We start from the raw sequence: 16,774 nt of genomic DNA on the forward strand, positions 1-16,774 counted from the left end.
CCTCATCTCATTGATAATAATCACTTAACTTTTAAATTTAACAAAAAAACAAACAAGGAAAATAATTAAACTCGATTGACGCCGGTCTGTGATTGGTCGCCCTGTTTTGCGCAGCAGCATTTTGTTAAAAACCAACGCTATGAATATAATCACCGACCAAATGACCTGTGCCCCAAGGGTCACATTATATTTATTATTTATTTTCCTCAAACCAAATAACTGTAGAATTATTTTGCGTGTCTGAATTAAAAAAAAAAAAACTTTTAAGAGAAGCAGTTTGCACCGGTTTATGATTGAAGCACCAGATTATCAGAGCAGCTCAAACAGGCTCATTCGAAAAAGATGAATCTTCCTTATTTCGCTGTAAAAAACCCGCATGAATCAAACCTGCAATTTGTTTACAGTCCTTTTTGGTCAATTCGCGTGCGGATGAAAGAGTAGAAAGGATGAAAAAAAAGTGGCGATTAGCATGCGGATGATGTCAGTCGCGCTTCTGCGAATCCGAAGCGCCGTGGTGGGAAAATAAAAATGATATACCACGCATGCAAGCGATGATGAGCGCGCCCGCGGCTCAATGTATGTATTCGAATCGACACACCAGTGACGTCATTTTGGTGGCTTGGAGGGGCGATTTATATGTACTGGTGGCCGGTGCCGCGGCAGCTCAGAAAACAGAAACACCGAACACGAGAGAGAACGAAGAGGAAAGAGCAGCTCGAAATGAAAACGGTTCTTGTGGTGCTCGTCCTGGCCGTCGTGGCCCAGGCTAAACCTGCCAGAAGTCCTTATGGTGAGTTGATTCTATCAGAACATTATTGATTTATTTAAAAATTTCAATAATTCAATAATTTCAAAATTTCAGCAATGGTTATTGTTGAAAAAGGTATTGCAAACGATTGCAAATTATTTTTGGTTAATTATTTTCTGAAAATATTAAAAAAAAAATCAAGTGATTTTATCTGCTTGTTATTTTTTTTAATTTTAATTTTTGTGGATAATTTCAAAAGAAACCGTTCTTTTTCTTTGCTTGTGAAATCTCTCTCTTTCTTTCTCTCTTCTCACTAATTGGTCACTGCTGATGTGTTCTCCGAACGCAAATGAGAAGAGCCGAGAGAGCGCGGCCTCGAAGTTTCTGGACGTAATTCAATATGATAATTCAATCGCCCATTGCTGGCGCGCCACTTGGAAAAAAAATTACCGTTACAAAACTCGCAGTGAACTTCACTTTGTACTCATTATTATTCGTAATTCAATCCCTGCCAGGAGCAAAGGGCATTACGAACCTTTATTTATATAGAAGATATAAATTATAAGTAGAGGCTATTTCAGGCTATTTACAGAAATCGTAGAGCGACAAGCAGACGGTTAATTTTTCATTAAGGCTTTATTTAATTTACTTTTATTAATTAAAGAGGCTGTCGAGCAAGAGAAAAAGTTTGAAATAAAAAAACAATTAAAAGTTTATAGCAATTTTTTATTTCAATGAAATTTTGGCCAACTTTTTCTTTGTGCTTATTATTTAAATATTAAATATTTAAAAAAAGGAGCTAACATTGATAATTTCTGCGGTAATTCTGTATCTTTTAATGGTTAAAAGGAAGTTGTGGGTTGAAAATGCCACAAGATTTGTTCTTGAATTTTTAATTAATTTTATGGCCAAGTATTTCGAAAAGTAAATTGTGATTTTCTTTTTCAATTAAATTAAATTTTATTTTTTAAAATCTGTTGTTAACATCAAAAAGCTTCTGCGGCGATTTAAAAATACAGCTTTCCTTTCCTGTCTGGAAATTTCTTGATGCGTTAAAAGCTTCTTGTAATTTCTTTTATCGTTTTCTCAAATTGATTAGTGGTGTCGCGAGTGCTTGGAGTGCCTTCATGGCTGGCATTTGTACGCAGCCTTCTCCAAATTGACTCACCTGGACACGTCACTCCAGTGTGTTATTGGTAAAGGTCATAAAGGACAAACGCACCTGGAATTCATTATTGACAAATCATTTACATTGGCCTGAAGAAGCGTCTTGAGCGCGCGACATATTTCTATGCAATAAACACCGCCTGTTTATAATTATTTTCAAAACTGGACATTGTCTGTGTGTTAGTGGTCGTAATTAGAAAATTAAACAGAAAGGGTCAGAATAGATAATAAACCAAATAGACGCAGTTGGTAGAGACTGAAAATAGCTGTTAATACGAGAAACCTCAGGATTTCTTGTAATCGATGAGCGTCACTTCGCTGAATAATTTCACAAGAATGAGGAAATAATCAGAAATAATTGCAAGTGGAATTAATTGCCTAAGGTTGTTGCAGAAAATATGTTAATAATTTCAATTTATATAATTCACGCAGGAATTATTTTGCAAACGAAATCATTTTCTAAACAAGTAGATCAAAATATAAATTATATTTATTTAATTACTAATTTTTTGGATCGCACATACTTCCCTATGATTTTAGTGATGTTTCCATTTATTTAGATCTTTTTAGCCAACTGTGAGTATTTTCAGGGCAATTTCAAATCGTCCTCTTGCGTCACTGCGAGTTATTTTATCCTTCCAGATGGCAATGAACTATGTTTTGGAATCAAGTCAGTGTGTTTTTGGTTTAGCAAACGAGTTTTGCGTTTCGCCGTCTGCTGTGTCAGCAAAACGAGTCGTTGATCCACTTGCTCGAGCAAACAAGACCTCTTTCTTCTTTTTTATTCATTCCGCCTCAAGAGCGTCAAATTAAGCACGGCGAGGATGCGCTCGATAACCTCGGAGCAAAATTCGCAAAGCAATCATCTTCTTGCAGTTCTTTAATTTAGTCACGAGTGGCTGGTACGGAAATTTATTTCGCTATAGGCCCGTCGTGTTTTGCTGATGTGGATACAATTTTTGTCGCCGACGGATGTAGCGAGCCGAGTGCAATGCGAGGGGAAACGCTTAACTATACCAGAGCGAGTGAACTACATCTATGTACTTTTTGCTGGAGCGTTCCATCTGGCCGCGCAAAACCTCGCGGTTGAAATTAAAAATTCGTTATGTGTCGTTCTATTTTTGAAATGAATAAATTTTTCTTGCAAAACGAGAAACAGTTTGGAAATTTTGAATAGAATAAAAAAAGAGAAATAAGAAATAATTTTATTTTCCAAACTGCGCAGTAACAAATAACTAATCTTATCGCATTAAATAAATGACGATGTAATTAACCAAGCAAAAAAAAAAATATAATCTGATGGCAAAGTTCATTTTTAATGTTAATTTACGCAAAGGCTATTTTTAAAAAGCAATATTTTTAAATTGATAAATTACATTTTAAGACTCTAAAAATTTCTAGATTAGTGTCTGTTAATGGTACTTTGCAAGAATTTTAATCAATAAGGTTTGGATATTTTTATTAATTGTTATTGTAAGTATCAATTTATTTTGATTATTATTATAGATTCAACGTAAATTTAACATAATTCACCTTAAAATATTGACTGCGTTTCTTTCTAATTGATTTTTTGAAGCTTACTTTCATTAATTAAAAAAAAGGGAAACAAATATTTTTTTCAGCATGCACCAAAAAATTATTTCGCACATCAGTAAGACAAACTTTAGACTCCAGACAGAGTGGTCCTTGAAACGCAAATTTATTCCCCCCACATTCAAATGTGCTCATTAGTATGCAAGTGCCAAAATGCAACTGGGCGAGACTTCAAATACGCAGTTACCGCCGCTGGCAGTAAAAAATTTCAAAGCCCATTGTTTGCATTTAATTGCTGAATTATTTTATCATAGACCAAAGTTTATTAATAAAATTCTTGCAATATGTTTCAGGCGGAATCTTTGATCACCCATTCTTCCGAATGCCTGTGATTCCCGCCGGCTACAGTGACGAGGTTGATTCCGAAGAGGCAGTTTCTGCCCCCGACTACGAAGAGGTTCCTCACCCCGCAGGAACCATTTCTCTGGGGTCGCTTATGGACGGTACGTGATTTATTCCAAGTATTTTTCTGTTAAAACCTGAGAATTTGAGTTATTTTCAGGAGTATTTAGCACGATGGATTTCGTTGGCAGTAATCAATTTTGACGACTTTAAATAAATTGATGTTTACTTACAATAAAATAAAATGTTTCAGGCATCTTCAACAGAATGAGGCAGCAGTTTGAACGTCTGCCGGCCCTTCACACTCCTAACTTCGAGTCGTTTGGATTCCCTTCATTCAAGCCTAACGATCCTAACACAAAGTCCACATCTACTTCCACAGTAAGTTATTTTTTGATTAATTTAATCCCTCCTGTTTTTTAGGACTGGGAAAAACTTTCGACTTAGTACATGATAATCAATTGTTTTTAGAAATTTTACAAAAAAATTGAATTTAGTTGAAATTATATAAAATTTTAATGATTTAAACAAAACCCATAGAAACAGAATATTTAAATAATTTTAATACAATATTAAATTTAAATTTTTAATTTTTACACTTGCTGTTATTTACTACTACGTAACAATTTTAATTTTTACATACATTTTTTATAATAATATTTTTAATTTTTTATTAAATACTAGGTTTACACCACGAAATATAATTTAACTCTTCCATCATCTTTAATTTGAGTCACGTCAAACAATTAAAAAGAAAAAAAATTGTGTTCAATTCAATCTCTTGTCAATAATGCATTTTATATTGCAAGTTTTCTCTCTTATTTCTTCATATCAACTATGACAAAAATTTCTAAGCTATATTTCTTTTGGAGTTCAAGAAATTTTAATTTATAAATCAAATCAAATAAATTTAAGTACATTTCACAAGAAATTTGTCCACTTTAATATTAATTGAAATTTTTAATTTTTCAGTTGAAATTTAAACTTTACATAAAATCAACTTTTTCTTTAGTTCTTGTGTTTCTTTTGAGATTTCAAACAATTAATATGAACTTTTTACAATATTGATTTACATAATATTTTTTTCGATTCAGATTGTTGGTGATCAAGTTGTCACTGTGAATGAGACTGTTTACCACAAGGAGGATGGCGGCACCAAGTCCGTCTTCCGCATCAAGGTGATCGATTTTGGGCCTAAACCTGCCATCAAGGACCAGAAAGCAAAACCCGCCGCCACTCCCGAGTCGACTGAAAGTTCCGTCGAAGAAGTGGTCGAGATCGACCTGCCCGCCGAAAAGACGCCCGAACAGGTGCAAGAATCGACCGAGAAGGAGTTCCCTGAGCCCACCGTAGAGGCCAACCCTGAGTCCACCACGTCCGAAGAGGAGCAGGTCAGCAACGAGATGGACAACGAGATCAAGGTCAGCCCCTGAGTTGTGTGTGACAGCAGCTTTTTTCTGGCACCCCCACTCACAAATTTTTAATAAGCATTTTGTGCCTGCGCTGAGATTTTATTGTAATTAATTTTCTCTTACACACACAAGCTAACCTGAACAAAACCTGCACTCAAATACGCAATGCTATAATTTTAGTTAAATTTCGCTAGTTTGACTTTTTTTTATTTAAAACAACAGTCAGTTAAAAACTGCTGAAATAAAGGGGCAATTAAATATATACGCATTGCAGAATCTCGAGATTCTGCCCTGGGAGTATAAAATATTTTTCAAGGGCTTCATATATATTATATAATTTATAAATAAGGGAAGACAGTAAGCATTTTTTTATTATTCACAAAATGTGACCCAACTGATTAAGAAAGTAAGTCTTTAGGGAAAATGGTGTAAATGATTTAGATTAGGACGATCTTTGGTAATCAAAAGTGCATGCTAAAATATTTTAATCATTTTATCGCATATAAAAGAATAAATGGACGAAGAATAATAAAACTGAAATGGCATGACTTTTAATTCATTACCCGCGCATGCTTTTATATCTGTAATTTTTTATTGCTACAGATTTGACTTATTTGACAAAGTTACAGAACTTAAAATTAATATTTAGACTGCACCGACTCTAGGTTCATTATTATTACAAATCATTTTTTTTTTTGTATATATTTTGTTATCACTGGCCTCTCTATTATAAATTTTTTAGGAAAATAAATTTACTCTCTACTAATTAAATCGCAACCATTCACATGTTTATACTGCACAAAAGTAATTTGATTTGACTAATCTGATTAGTGCACAATTTGTGAATTTTATCCACTTTCTTGCTTAAGCTTAATTCAAATAATATGCAATTTATTCTTTAATAACAAAAGATGCGTTACAAAGAAGGCGTGAAGCTCTAAATGAACCTTTTAGGGACAAGAATCGCTGATGGACACGCTCAAGAGATGGAACAAAAAAGAGAATGACCTTCGAAGCGCACCCGACGATGAAGTGGAGGTCATCGTGCCCGCTGCCGATACACCCATCGACCTTGCCGGCGACCTGAGGGTCAACCAAATTTTGCAGGATCAAGCAATGAAGGGAGGGCTTTTCATGCCAGACCCTGACGTAGAATTCATCGAGGTTGACGATGAGGGCAAATTGGTTCCTGATAATTTGCAAGAAATTTAAACGAGATTTGCACTTTTTGGCTCTCTTGCTCAATAAGTACAAAGGTATATATTTTAATTTATGAAGAAGATTCCGTTTTTAAAGTAATTCTTTGTACCCGCTAAACAGAGCTGCAGTGACAAAGTATTAAAATGTAAAATGTGCAATAATGGAGGGCGAGCAATTTCTAATAATAATGAGCTATATAAAGTGTATTTGTAAAACCAAAGTCAACTCGAATAAAATAGCTGTGTGATATTTTGTAAGTTACAAATTTTATCGTGAATATCTTTTCAATAAACCTACTCGAGTTTCATTATTTTATTAAAAATTTAAGGCCAGTGGAAATGAAAGAGATTTATTTATGATGACATGGAAAAATAAACCAAATTGATATAAAAAATATATGTATTTATATTAAAAAAAGTAATATGAATGTATAACATAGCAAAGTAAACATAGTGTGATACCCACATTCGTGGAGGTAGATTGACTGCTCAACACTGATGTAGCGCAGGTTGCATAACCTAGCTAAGAGTTTGCCTATTGAAGCAAGACTTGTTTTGGGATTTACTTTCATAAACTGGAAAATGAGAACAATTTTTGAAGGTAAATAAATGTTTTATCTCCTCAGCTTATTTTTCCTGAAATTTTCATACCCTTGTAAGCGAACAGTCTACCACGGCGCTATGCCCTGCTTCAAATTCCAGTTTTCTTAGGCATGTATCTATGCTTCCTTCTGGGTCACAAGGCATTCAAAGCAAATTTTTATTTTACAAATTTCTGATACCAATGTTCTCCCCTTTCTCATTTTTCTTGAAATTTTCAAAACCTATTAGCATTTGGAGTAGAAAATTAATACCATAGCATTGTAATTGGAGTTATGGTTCAATAATAATGTGTGGTTGAAAATATTATTTTTTTTTTCCATAGAAGTACGTATAATTTTTAATTTCAATCTTTGGCTACACCAGCAAGTTTTGACACAGAGATATTGGTAAATTCGGTAAATTGACCAACTAGATTAATAAATACATATATTCAAAGAAGAGAATCAAGTTGATTTCAATGGCCCCCTGAAAGGTGTTAAGGTATTGAACTTAGAAGCTGGTTAGCTGAAGGAGGGAACTCCATTGAGGTCGACGTTTCACTTTTGATTATTCAAATTTTTTGGGTGGAATCAAAGGCACCTTCCTTTCAAGAAATTTTTTTTTCGTCACCAAACTAAGCTATTATACATAGCAAAATCATCAGATATATGCAATTATATGCAAATATTGAGTGATGGTACTGACCTTAGAATCCGGTAGCCTGAAGAAGGGAACTCCACCGAGGTGGGATATAAGAGTCATGGTAATTCATAGCTTATTGGTGGAAGTGATACGTGGAAATTTTAGTTTATATTCAACCAGAAGCTTCCTAATATACGCGCTGAGTAGATTCACATGTGCTATTTTGATGGAGGGATTAATATAATGGGTGCATTTTTCATATAACATAATTTATATTTACAAGCAAATCATTATATTAAATTCAACGGCTTCACTCAACGGAAGCAAAGTAGCTAACTTTGGCCGATGATAGTAATTTTGTAGGCTCGAAAACAGTATGTTTATGGTTAATTTTTATAAATATTGAAACCTAAACTCAAATTTTCAATGAACGAGAAATTCCACGCAAATATTTTTTTGTCCCACTCAGGGTCACTTCAATCTGGAGCATAATGCGGCTCATATAATTTCCTTGCTTATTATTCAAGGAGTAGCGGGAAAAGTCTAGGAAAAAAGCTGCTTTTTTAGCTGCAGCGCGTTTGTGTTTGAGTGGTTATTGTGCCCAGGGCGAGGGCAATAAATATTTCACCCGCGCCGTGCTGCACAGACACACAATGGAAAATAGAGAGAGCCAGAAAATAAAGCCAGCCAAAATTGGCTCATGCAGCCGCGCGTGGAGGGTTGTTTTGTAATTATGTGGAGGATTTTGGGCTCTCTCCGCTCGGCCTTTTCGAGGTCAGCAGAGCGAGAGGCAAAAGATTCAAAAGACAAACGGTTCGTTTCCCCGAATCGAGAAAAAGCAGCCTGCCCACATTTCTCGTCACTGCTGGGTTTAAGCGATATTCAGGAAGTATTTTTACTTCATTTCATTTTTTAAAACCTTTTTTAAGTCAGGGACCTGATTTATTTAAAAATTCCAAAACAAAATAGTACGATAATAAAAGATAATTATTCATTCACTTTTTATTTATCCAAAATCAAATCAAAATGGAATTTAAAACTGATGTTTTTTTTCAAAAACAAGCCGCATGCATTGAATTTAAAATGAAATATCTAAAAATTAAACTCCTATATGATCAAGAAGTCACACCATTCTCTGACTAGCTGACTCATGCCATGCCAATTCTAATCTCTTTGTGAATTTTTTTGACCTGTTGTGAAATAAATGGAATTCTTCAAAATTTGAACTTTAAATCTAACCCCGAAAATTGATACTATTACACTGAAAATACTTAGATATTTTGTTGTTATAATTTCCCTTAAGAACGCAAAAAGGCTTCAAAAGATAAAAAAATGTCACTTGGCAATTTTTTAAATGAATTCTATATTTTTTATTTTGTGTTGCAAATTAAGTTTATTGGTGTAAAAATTATAAATGAAAACTACAAACATTTTTAAGAATGCAGTTTGATTTTTATTCAGAATTTCTCAACGATTTGCCAAGATTAGGTATTCAGAATCCAGATTTAATATTAAAATGACAGTTATGACACTGTTAGTAATATCTAAATATTAAATAAGATTCAACAGCTCAAAATATTGTTAAGAAAGGAATAAATAATAAATTGAATCGGCCGGTTCACTCTCTTTTGAAGGAGAGTGTGCAAGTTGTTTGCTCGCAAAAATCCATTTCTCCTTTTTTTCCCATCATTAATTTTTTCTTATATCTATTAATCACTTATTTCTAATGTATTTTCAGCATTAAACATAAATTATCGATTCCAGTATTTTCCGGCATTTTTTAAAATTTCATACTTTTTTCTGTCGATGTATAGTTCCACTTTTTCGTACAGTGTACTTTTTTGCGATGTAATGTTAACAATGAATAGAATAAATCAATAAATGAAAAATGCTGCACCAACATCTGCGTAAAGGCGAAAATTTGAGAATGTAAAATATTAAAATTTGTGAATCTAACACTGAAATAAGAGAATTTTTTAACTTATGTCTTCAAATTTAACGATACTTTATCTTGACCCTTGGATACTTAAAGCAATGATTCGCTCACAATTTTTTTTTTTTAATTTTCATTTTTAAATTTCAAAACACAATAGGTGTTTACCTGCTCGATTTCATTAGTGTTTTTTTTTTTTTTTTTTTTTTTTTTATATAAAACCTTACTTAAATATTCTTCCTTCGCTTGTTTTTAATCATTATGAATAAAAAAACTCTGAATGAGTCCTTAAAATAATGTTTCTGAAATTTTCTTATATATAACAACCAGCTTGAATAGCAACTGCTCCACTTTCATATGATTTTTGTCTTTATTTTTTCCATGTAGTGGAAAAAACCCCACCATGGCTCTTGCGTTGGCCGGGGCTTTTAGTGTCGCTTGTCGAAATTGCTGGTCGTGTTTGTTGCTTTTTCGCTGCTCTCTTGGCTGTTGCTCAATTCGATTCAATTGCATGGGGCCCCCTCCCCCGTGCCGCGCCACGAGTAATTCATACCCGAGATATGCATTTAGTTTGCTGAGCCTCCGCGCCACATCACACTCCCGACAACCACCACCGGCCTCTTCTTATTCCTCCAGCGACTCCCGATCCCTTCGCAGCTCCACCCGCGAGCTCCGCGGACGCGGCCTGGCCCAACGCCTCTCATTTTCAGGTAGGTCAAATCTCCTTCGATTTTGCTCTTCCTTTATTAAACACATTTTGTTATGGAAAAATTTGAATTTATTTTTGATTTTAGACTCAATTTTGAAATGTATTCTTATTATTTTAACCAGAAATAGAATAACAAAATTCAGATTTATTTGAAGTGTACTTTTAAACATTGTATTTTGCTTTTACTATTTTTTTCATTGGGAGATTGCAATATTTACAATCTTTGTGGTTACCATTTATAAATAAGAAAAAGATGAAAATATTAATTTGTTTTTTAAATAAATATTCTTTTAATTTTTATCTTTGAAAACTTTCCTTTGCAATTTCAAACATAAATTTTTTACTTAATTTTCTTTGCATCAAAACAAAACTACAATTGGTTTAAATTAATTTAACTTATACCAGTTTCTGCATAAAATTCCATTCATTCCAAAATGCTTGAAAGTTTTGAAAATATTATTTTTCAGTTTTAAATTTTCTAAAATACCAAGACAAACAGAAAATAAATTGTGAGAAAATTGGGTTTATTCTAAATAATTTGGATTTTAAATTAATTATTTCCACCGTTGCGTTTTTGTGAAGAGTTTGTGAATGGCGAATTAGCTCATTGATGTGTCAAAAAGCTGGAAATTCGCGATGCGTAAATTGGGCAGCCGGCGGCGAGACGAGGGTGCGCCGAGTATTGATTTGACAGCGACCCCGCCCCCAGACCAACCCCACCCAGTCCAATTTCCAACCCCATTTTGCCGTCTGAATAAAAATACGTGCACGCGAGTCCCTCGAAGCAAAAAAGAGTCACTCGCCGTTAGACTGACCTCTCGAAAGTTGGCACGCCGCTCACGATGGCTTGATGCAGACGCACTTTTCATTTCTGACCGCGCGTATAAAACTACCCTCTCTGGTGAAGACGTCGGCGTGGGTAAGAAAAACGTTAATTTTGTGGGTTTTTCACCCTCTCACTCTCCTGCGATATTTATTTAAAAAGGGAAATCCATTTTTACAAACTTCTACTTAGAAACGAATTTTCTTCAATTTGACTTTTTTTTTAGATTGTATTCATATTTTTAAAATGAATCAGTTTTATCATTTTTTCAAGAAAAAAACGTATAAGCTTGAATCTGAAAATTAGCTTATTTTTCTGTCCTTTTTAAATTAAATTGTAAATTTGAAAATAAAGCCGTTTGAAATATCTTTCATTTAGGGCGCGGCAACAATAGCCTATTTTCCCAATAAGCTTGAAGTTGAATTTTATACACTTTGATTTACCTAATCTCACCTAATTAATCTCAATCATTGTTTAAAGTATATAAAAAATTAAACATAAAAACCTTACAGAGAAAAAGAAAGAAACAAGTTTTAGCAAATCATAAACAAATTTTTGAATTTATTTTTTTGACAATTTTATATAAGATTATTTTTTTCAAGTTAATCTTAATTAAGGCGAAAATCCTACATAAAATTCGAGTATATTTATTTATCTTTCATGTTGGGTGGCAACAAAGCAAATTGGCGAATGACATTCAATATTGACGATCAAGTGGCGTGTAAATAGGGAAATAAGCCTGCGTGTTTATTTTTGCAGCAGCGGCGCGCTCGCGTTTCGCTTTGTTGTGCGTTTTGACCCTGTTTTCGGGTCGGACAGATATTAATGATTGCAGCATGATGGTGCATTCAACCTGTGGCCGCCGCTCCGCCATCAGCATCAGGCTTTGCATTATTTATTCCAATTCGCCGCCACGCAAATCATGCAGCGAATTACGCACCGAATGAATGAATTATCCTTCCATTCCTAATTTGAATTTATATAGTTTCAAATTTACAGCGTTTCATTTAATTTTAGCTTTGTTAATTTGAAAAGAGTTTTCCTAATTTGCGCTTTGGAATAATTTTTTCCCTGAAAAGCCACTACGAAACTTTTTTGCCGGGCTTCACCGAGCCAACTTTTCATTTTGCTAATTTCCATGTATGAACAAATTTGCCAGAAATTGGCAAACGCCCAGAAAGCCATGAGACCTCTATTCAAAGTTTCCGCGACAAAAAGTAGTTGAAAATTTGCCAGTTGATCTTTCTCGTTGAAAGTTGAAAAGTTCATCAGATGTTTCGCAGCGAAAGAACTTTGCAAGCGAGGGCCGACCCGCCCTTGAGGGACGCCAAACGCACCCCTTGAGCCGCCCGAGCTAGATTTTGTGTTGAGACAAGGGGAGGCTCCGTGAGGGGAAGTTTTATTCGGTGCTAGGACGATAGTTTTTCCGGACGATAGTTTTTTTCTCTAAACGGACAATAGTACAACGCGGCGTTGCCACATAGTGCGCGCGAATTTTGAAATGAAAGTTATAAAGTATTTAATTTTAATTTAATTTTAACCTCTTTAATAATAGTTAATTATTAAAAAGTTATTTTTTTTAAATGTAAAAATAAAAGTTAATTGTTTTAAATTAATGATAAAAAATTTACATTTTTCTAAGAATTTTTTTTTATTTTCTTGTCATTACTCTTACACTTATATTAAATTTCATCCTGTCACAATAATGCGCATTCATCTACCTAGCCAAGTTAATGTTACGAGCCACTTTCCGAAGGTAAGTGCTTGGTAGTTGGTTTCCGAGGGAGTATATTTCACAGAGGTTTTTCAGGCGACTTTGCAGCCTCTTGTAAATCTGATTTTTCCTTCTGGTCGGAACTTCGCCAGATTTTTTGACATATGTCTTTTCGTACGACAAAGTCTATCCATTATCCATCTATTCTATTTTTGTATAATATTAAATATAATATTTATTTATTATTACTAAAGAAGTTAAAATTAAAATAAAATTTAATATTTTTAGGTATATTATTCAGGAAAAAAAATACTTCAGTGACTTCAGTCCTATGAATAGATTAAGATCACTCTTTTCCGTTTTTTTTTTCTTTTCATATTTTAAGTATTTTTATTAAAGAAGTTAAAATTAAATTAAATTAACTTTCATATTCTGGAATAATAAAAAAACTTCTCCTTAATTGCATGTGACAGCCGCTGAACGCATCCATTTCCCGCCACTTCATTTCAAAATGCGCGCGCACTATGTGGCAACGCCGCGTTGTACTATTGTCCGTTTTGAGAAAAAAACTATCGTCCGGAAAAACTATCGTCCGCACACCGTTTTATTCGACAGTGCACGCGGCCTTTTTAGATATCGCACCTTCTGCGTGCATTTCGCTGATTCACACGTTTCGTGCAAAAGGCAATGAAACCATTATCACCGGCGGGCTGTTACTTTCCCCGAAAGCTTTCGCAGATATTAGCTTTTTTATGATTTTTTTTCCGGAAAATTATTTCTTTGTTTTATTTGAGAAGTAATTGAAAAGTTGATTTCGTAAAAATTGAATAGGAAAACTGAATTTTTTGTTGTTGTTAAATTTAATATTTGTATTCCATTTAATTTTAAATGATTATTTCTTATACGAATTAATTAAATTAAAAGTCAAAATGCTGAAAAACATTTTAAAGATTGGATATAAAGAGAACAAATCTTCTTGTCCCTCCAATTAATTTCGTTCAATTTGGAAAATTTTCAATTTCCTTTGGAATTCTAATTTGAAATTTCTACACAGCCTTAATTTCCCTGAATGTTAATTTATATCAGACGCCACGAAGTAATTTCAAGTCGCTTAAATTTCTCTAATTTAATTTTTCAAAGGTCTTCTCGCTCATTGACTTCATACTTTGATGCATTTAGGCCCATCAAAGTGCAATTTCCTGCTCATGGCTTTTCCTACACTACAGAAAATTGATTCCGAGGAATTCGTCGCTCCCACAGTGTATATAAAAAGCGTTTCAATTTTCCTTTTGCTTGTTCGCGGCGTCGCTGAGGGTTGGGCGCAGGAAATGGCTATTCAGGAGGAATTTGACCATCCAGCCAGGCCAAGGTCTCAAAGGTCGTAAATTTTTTTTGCTTTCCAAAGAATGCTCGCTTGCAAGGCAAGATGGTTGGTTACATAATAAACGGCCCCCTGTTATTTCCCGGCCGGGCAGCTGGGAGCAACTTTTCTTACAATTGACTGCAAGCTCATCCCTCTGTGCTCCAGCAAGGAGAGAGCGCGAGAGAGAAAAAAAGAAGAAAAAGCGCAGCTCTCTCTTTCTTATACCTGCTGCTTCGAAGAAAAAAGACAATCAGCGTGACGTTGACCCACTGCTATGTACTTTATGTACGTGGAAACAAAAACTACACGCTTTTTGGGGAAAAAATTCGGAGGGTGTCTAATCCGCTACATGGATGCGCACTTAGGGCCTTTTGTGCCTTTGCAAGCTTATTTATTTCTGCCAGCTTATTTTTCCTTTTCTGTTGCAGATTCCTCACGCGTGAATGGAGACGTTTCTTTGGCTGCTGACCAAAAGTAATCTTGGTAAGTATTCAGAATCAGTGGGTGTGAAAATGCACGGGAGATCAGCTAAAAGGATTTTTGCTTCAACACTGATATTTGCTTTTGAAAAAGGAATTTAGCTTTCCCTTTTTGATATTTCTCACAATACTTATCTTCAAAGTAAACACAGCTGCGTGATTTCTTTTTAATAGGATTTAACTTGAATTAGTTGAAAAATACACAAATTTGCTAAATCCTTTTTGGATTTTTTGGATTCTTTTGTTAAAGTTTCTTTGTTATATTGAATCACATTTTGAAGTAATATTTTTAATATTTAGCACTGGAAACTACAGCTGCAACCATTATTTCAGGCGAATTAACGCGGTTCTTTAACTCAAAAAACTAAATTTAAGGCATATTTTAATTACATGACTAGCCAGAATTTTAAGAAAGTAAATTACAATAAAATAAATTAATGATGAATAATTTAATTGAATGTATAAGTTTATTTTGAAACTCTATTTTATTTTTGTGAGTTCCGGAAAATAATAATAGTACATTTAGATTTATCTTTGGTTAGCAAATTTAATTTCGAAATTTTCTTTTTTTCCTTTTAAAATATCAAAATTCTTTATCATTTAAAGAGAAATTGACTGAGCGATAAAAAAGTGGTTTAAATGCAAATTTTAATTCCAAAATCGCAAATTTTAATTATAAACATCAATTCTCCAAGATTATTATTTTAGATTTAAATTACATCATCTATTTGAAAATTATACAATAAAAATATATGCAATTTGATCGATATAAGTCATATAATTAGAAAATTAATTATTTGTAAATGAAAAAAGCCTAATTAAGGATAAAATAATTTATTTGTGTGGGTCTGACAATCGGTTCAAATCTATTTTCCTCTACGCTGAGCCTGACTTATTGTTTTTCCTTTTTCCTGTCATAAAAATAAATGATAATTTTCGGACTCTATACACGGTCTGTCGCGATAAAGCCGGCCGATAAGCAAAACTCGCAGCTGCTGCGAATTCTTATCTTCACACTGCATCCCTTGGCGCAACTGTTTTTGTTTTCGTCAACGCCGCATGGCAATTATTAATATTGTTTTGCAGATTTCGCGTATTAAAAAAAAGAGCAAACATTCCAATTAAGTTAACTATTCATAGCGTTGTCTGCTCTGTAGAAAAAAAAGAATGTGCAAAACGACGCGCATGAGTTCATTAAGCGCGTCTGCTCTCTCTAGGGCGAGGTCATAAAAAAACAAAACGCTGCTGCATCTGTCTGTCTCTGGGCCATAAACATACATCTCGCAACTTGCTCCTTCTTCTTTTTTTGCACGCCTGTACTCATTTCTGCGACTTGCTGCCAAGCAACAATATTCTCGGGCGCGGCCTAATGCAAATAGGAAACGCTCTCCTATGGTGCGCGAGAGAGAGAGAGACATGTGTTTGCCTCCGCTTCCTCTTTCGAAAATGGGCCATAAATTCTCCGGAGAAATTCTACTCGCTACATTACACTCGACCTCTAATGACTCTCAACTTTGCCCAAATTTAATTACAAATTTATCAACATTTGGATTAGGTCAAATAAATTGCACAGTCTAAAACTCTCAACAATTCAATCTAGACTAAAATTAAAAAAACTTCTTTGTAATTGTTCAAGTGTGTTTCAAGAGAAGTTATTTATCTTATTTTTGCTGATATAACCGAATTCGATAAATAACGCTAACAGTAAAGGTGTGCGGACGGTAATTTTTCCGGATGATTGTTTTTTTCTATAAATATAACTTCAAACTCAATCATTATAGGTTTTCTTCAAAGCTTTTTTATGTTTACCTGGGTATTTTTTATTTCTTTTTTTTAAATTAGAATTTTAAGGATGTGACAAAAACATCTTGAGAAGTTGAAATATTCTAATTTAAAACAATTAAGAATTTTTAAAATGATTAAAAATTGTACAAAGGAAATATGGAAATAATAATTTTAATAAAAAGTTAAAAGAGTTATAAAATTATAAATATATATTTTATAACAATTTAATTTTTTCAATAATTATATGTTAACAGTTTTTGAATTTTCTAAATTAATTGAACTT

The 16,774-nt window shown here is 33.7% G+C and overlaps 1 protein-coding gene across 2 annotated transcripts; it reads left to right on the forward strand.

Moving 5' to 3' along the window:
- The first annotated feature begins 629 nt into the window (after window positions 1–629).
- LOC132205096 (uncharacterized) lies at window positions 630–6,730 on the forward strand. Of its 2 annotated transcripts, XM_059633965.1 has the most exons (6): window positions 630–790; window positions 3,802–3,951; window positions 4,104–4,231; window positions 4,945–5,271; window positions 6,217–6,518; window positions 6,583–6,730. In XM_059633965.1, the coding sequence occupies exons 1-5, from the start codon at window positions 637–639 to the stop codon at window positions 6,472–6,474; spliced, it is 1,017 nt and encodes a 338-aa protein (XP_059489948.1). In that variant the 5' UTR covers window positions 630–636; the 3' UTR covers window positions 6,475–6,518; window positions 6,583–6,730. The 2 variants fall into 2 exon arrangements, with proteins under 2 accessions (XP_059489948.1, XP_059489947.1); XM_059633964.1 differs by having other exon boundaries at window positions 6,217–6,730.
- Window positions 6,731–16,774: the final 10,044 nt, after the last annotated feature.

Source organism: Neocloeon triangulifer, unplaced genomic scaffold (genome assembly GCF_031216515.1).
Source record: "Neocloeon triangulifer isolate White Clay Creek 2 clone unplaced genomic scaffold, ASM3121651v1 ptg000002l, whole genome shotgun sequence".
In the NCBI taxonomy this organism is placed as follows: Eukaryota; Metazoa; Arthropoda; class Insecta; order Ephemeroptera; family Baetidae; genus Neocloeon; species Neocloeon triangulifer.

Coding starts and splice junctions, on each gene's coding strand:
- LOC132205096 (XM_059633964.1), top strand. CDS start 637: ATGTACTGGTGGCCGGTGCCGCGGCAGCTCAGAAAACAGAAACACCGA. Junction 4,232..4,944: donor AGTCCACATCTACTTCCACA/GTAAGTTATTTT, acceptor TTTTCGATTCAG/ATTGTTGGTGATCAAGTTGT. Junction 5,272..6,216: donor AGATGGACAACGAGATCAAG/GTCAGCCCCTGA, acceptor TGAACCTTTTAG/GGACAAGAATCGCTGATGGA.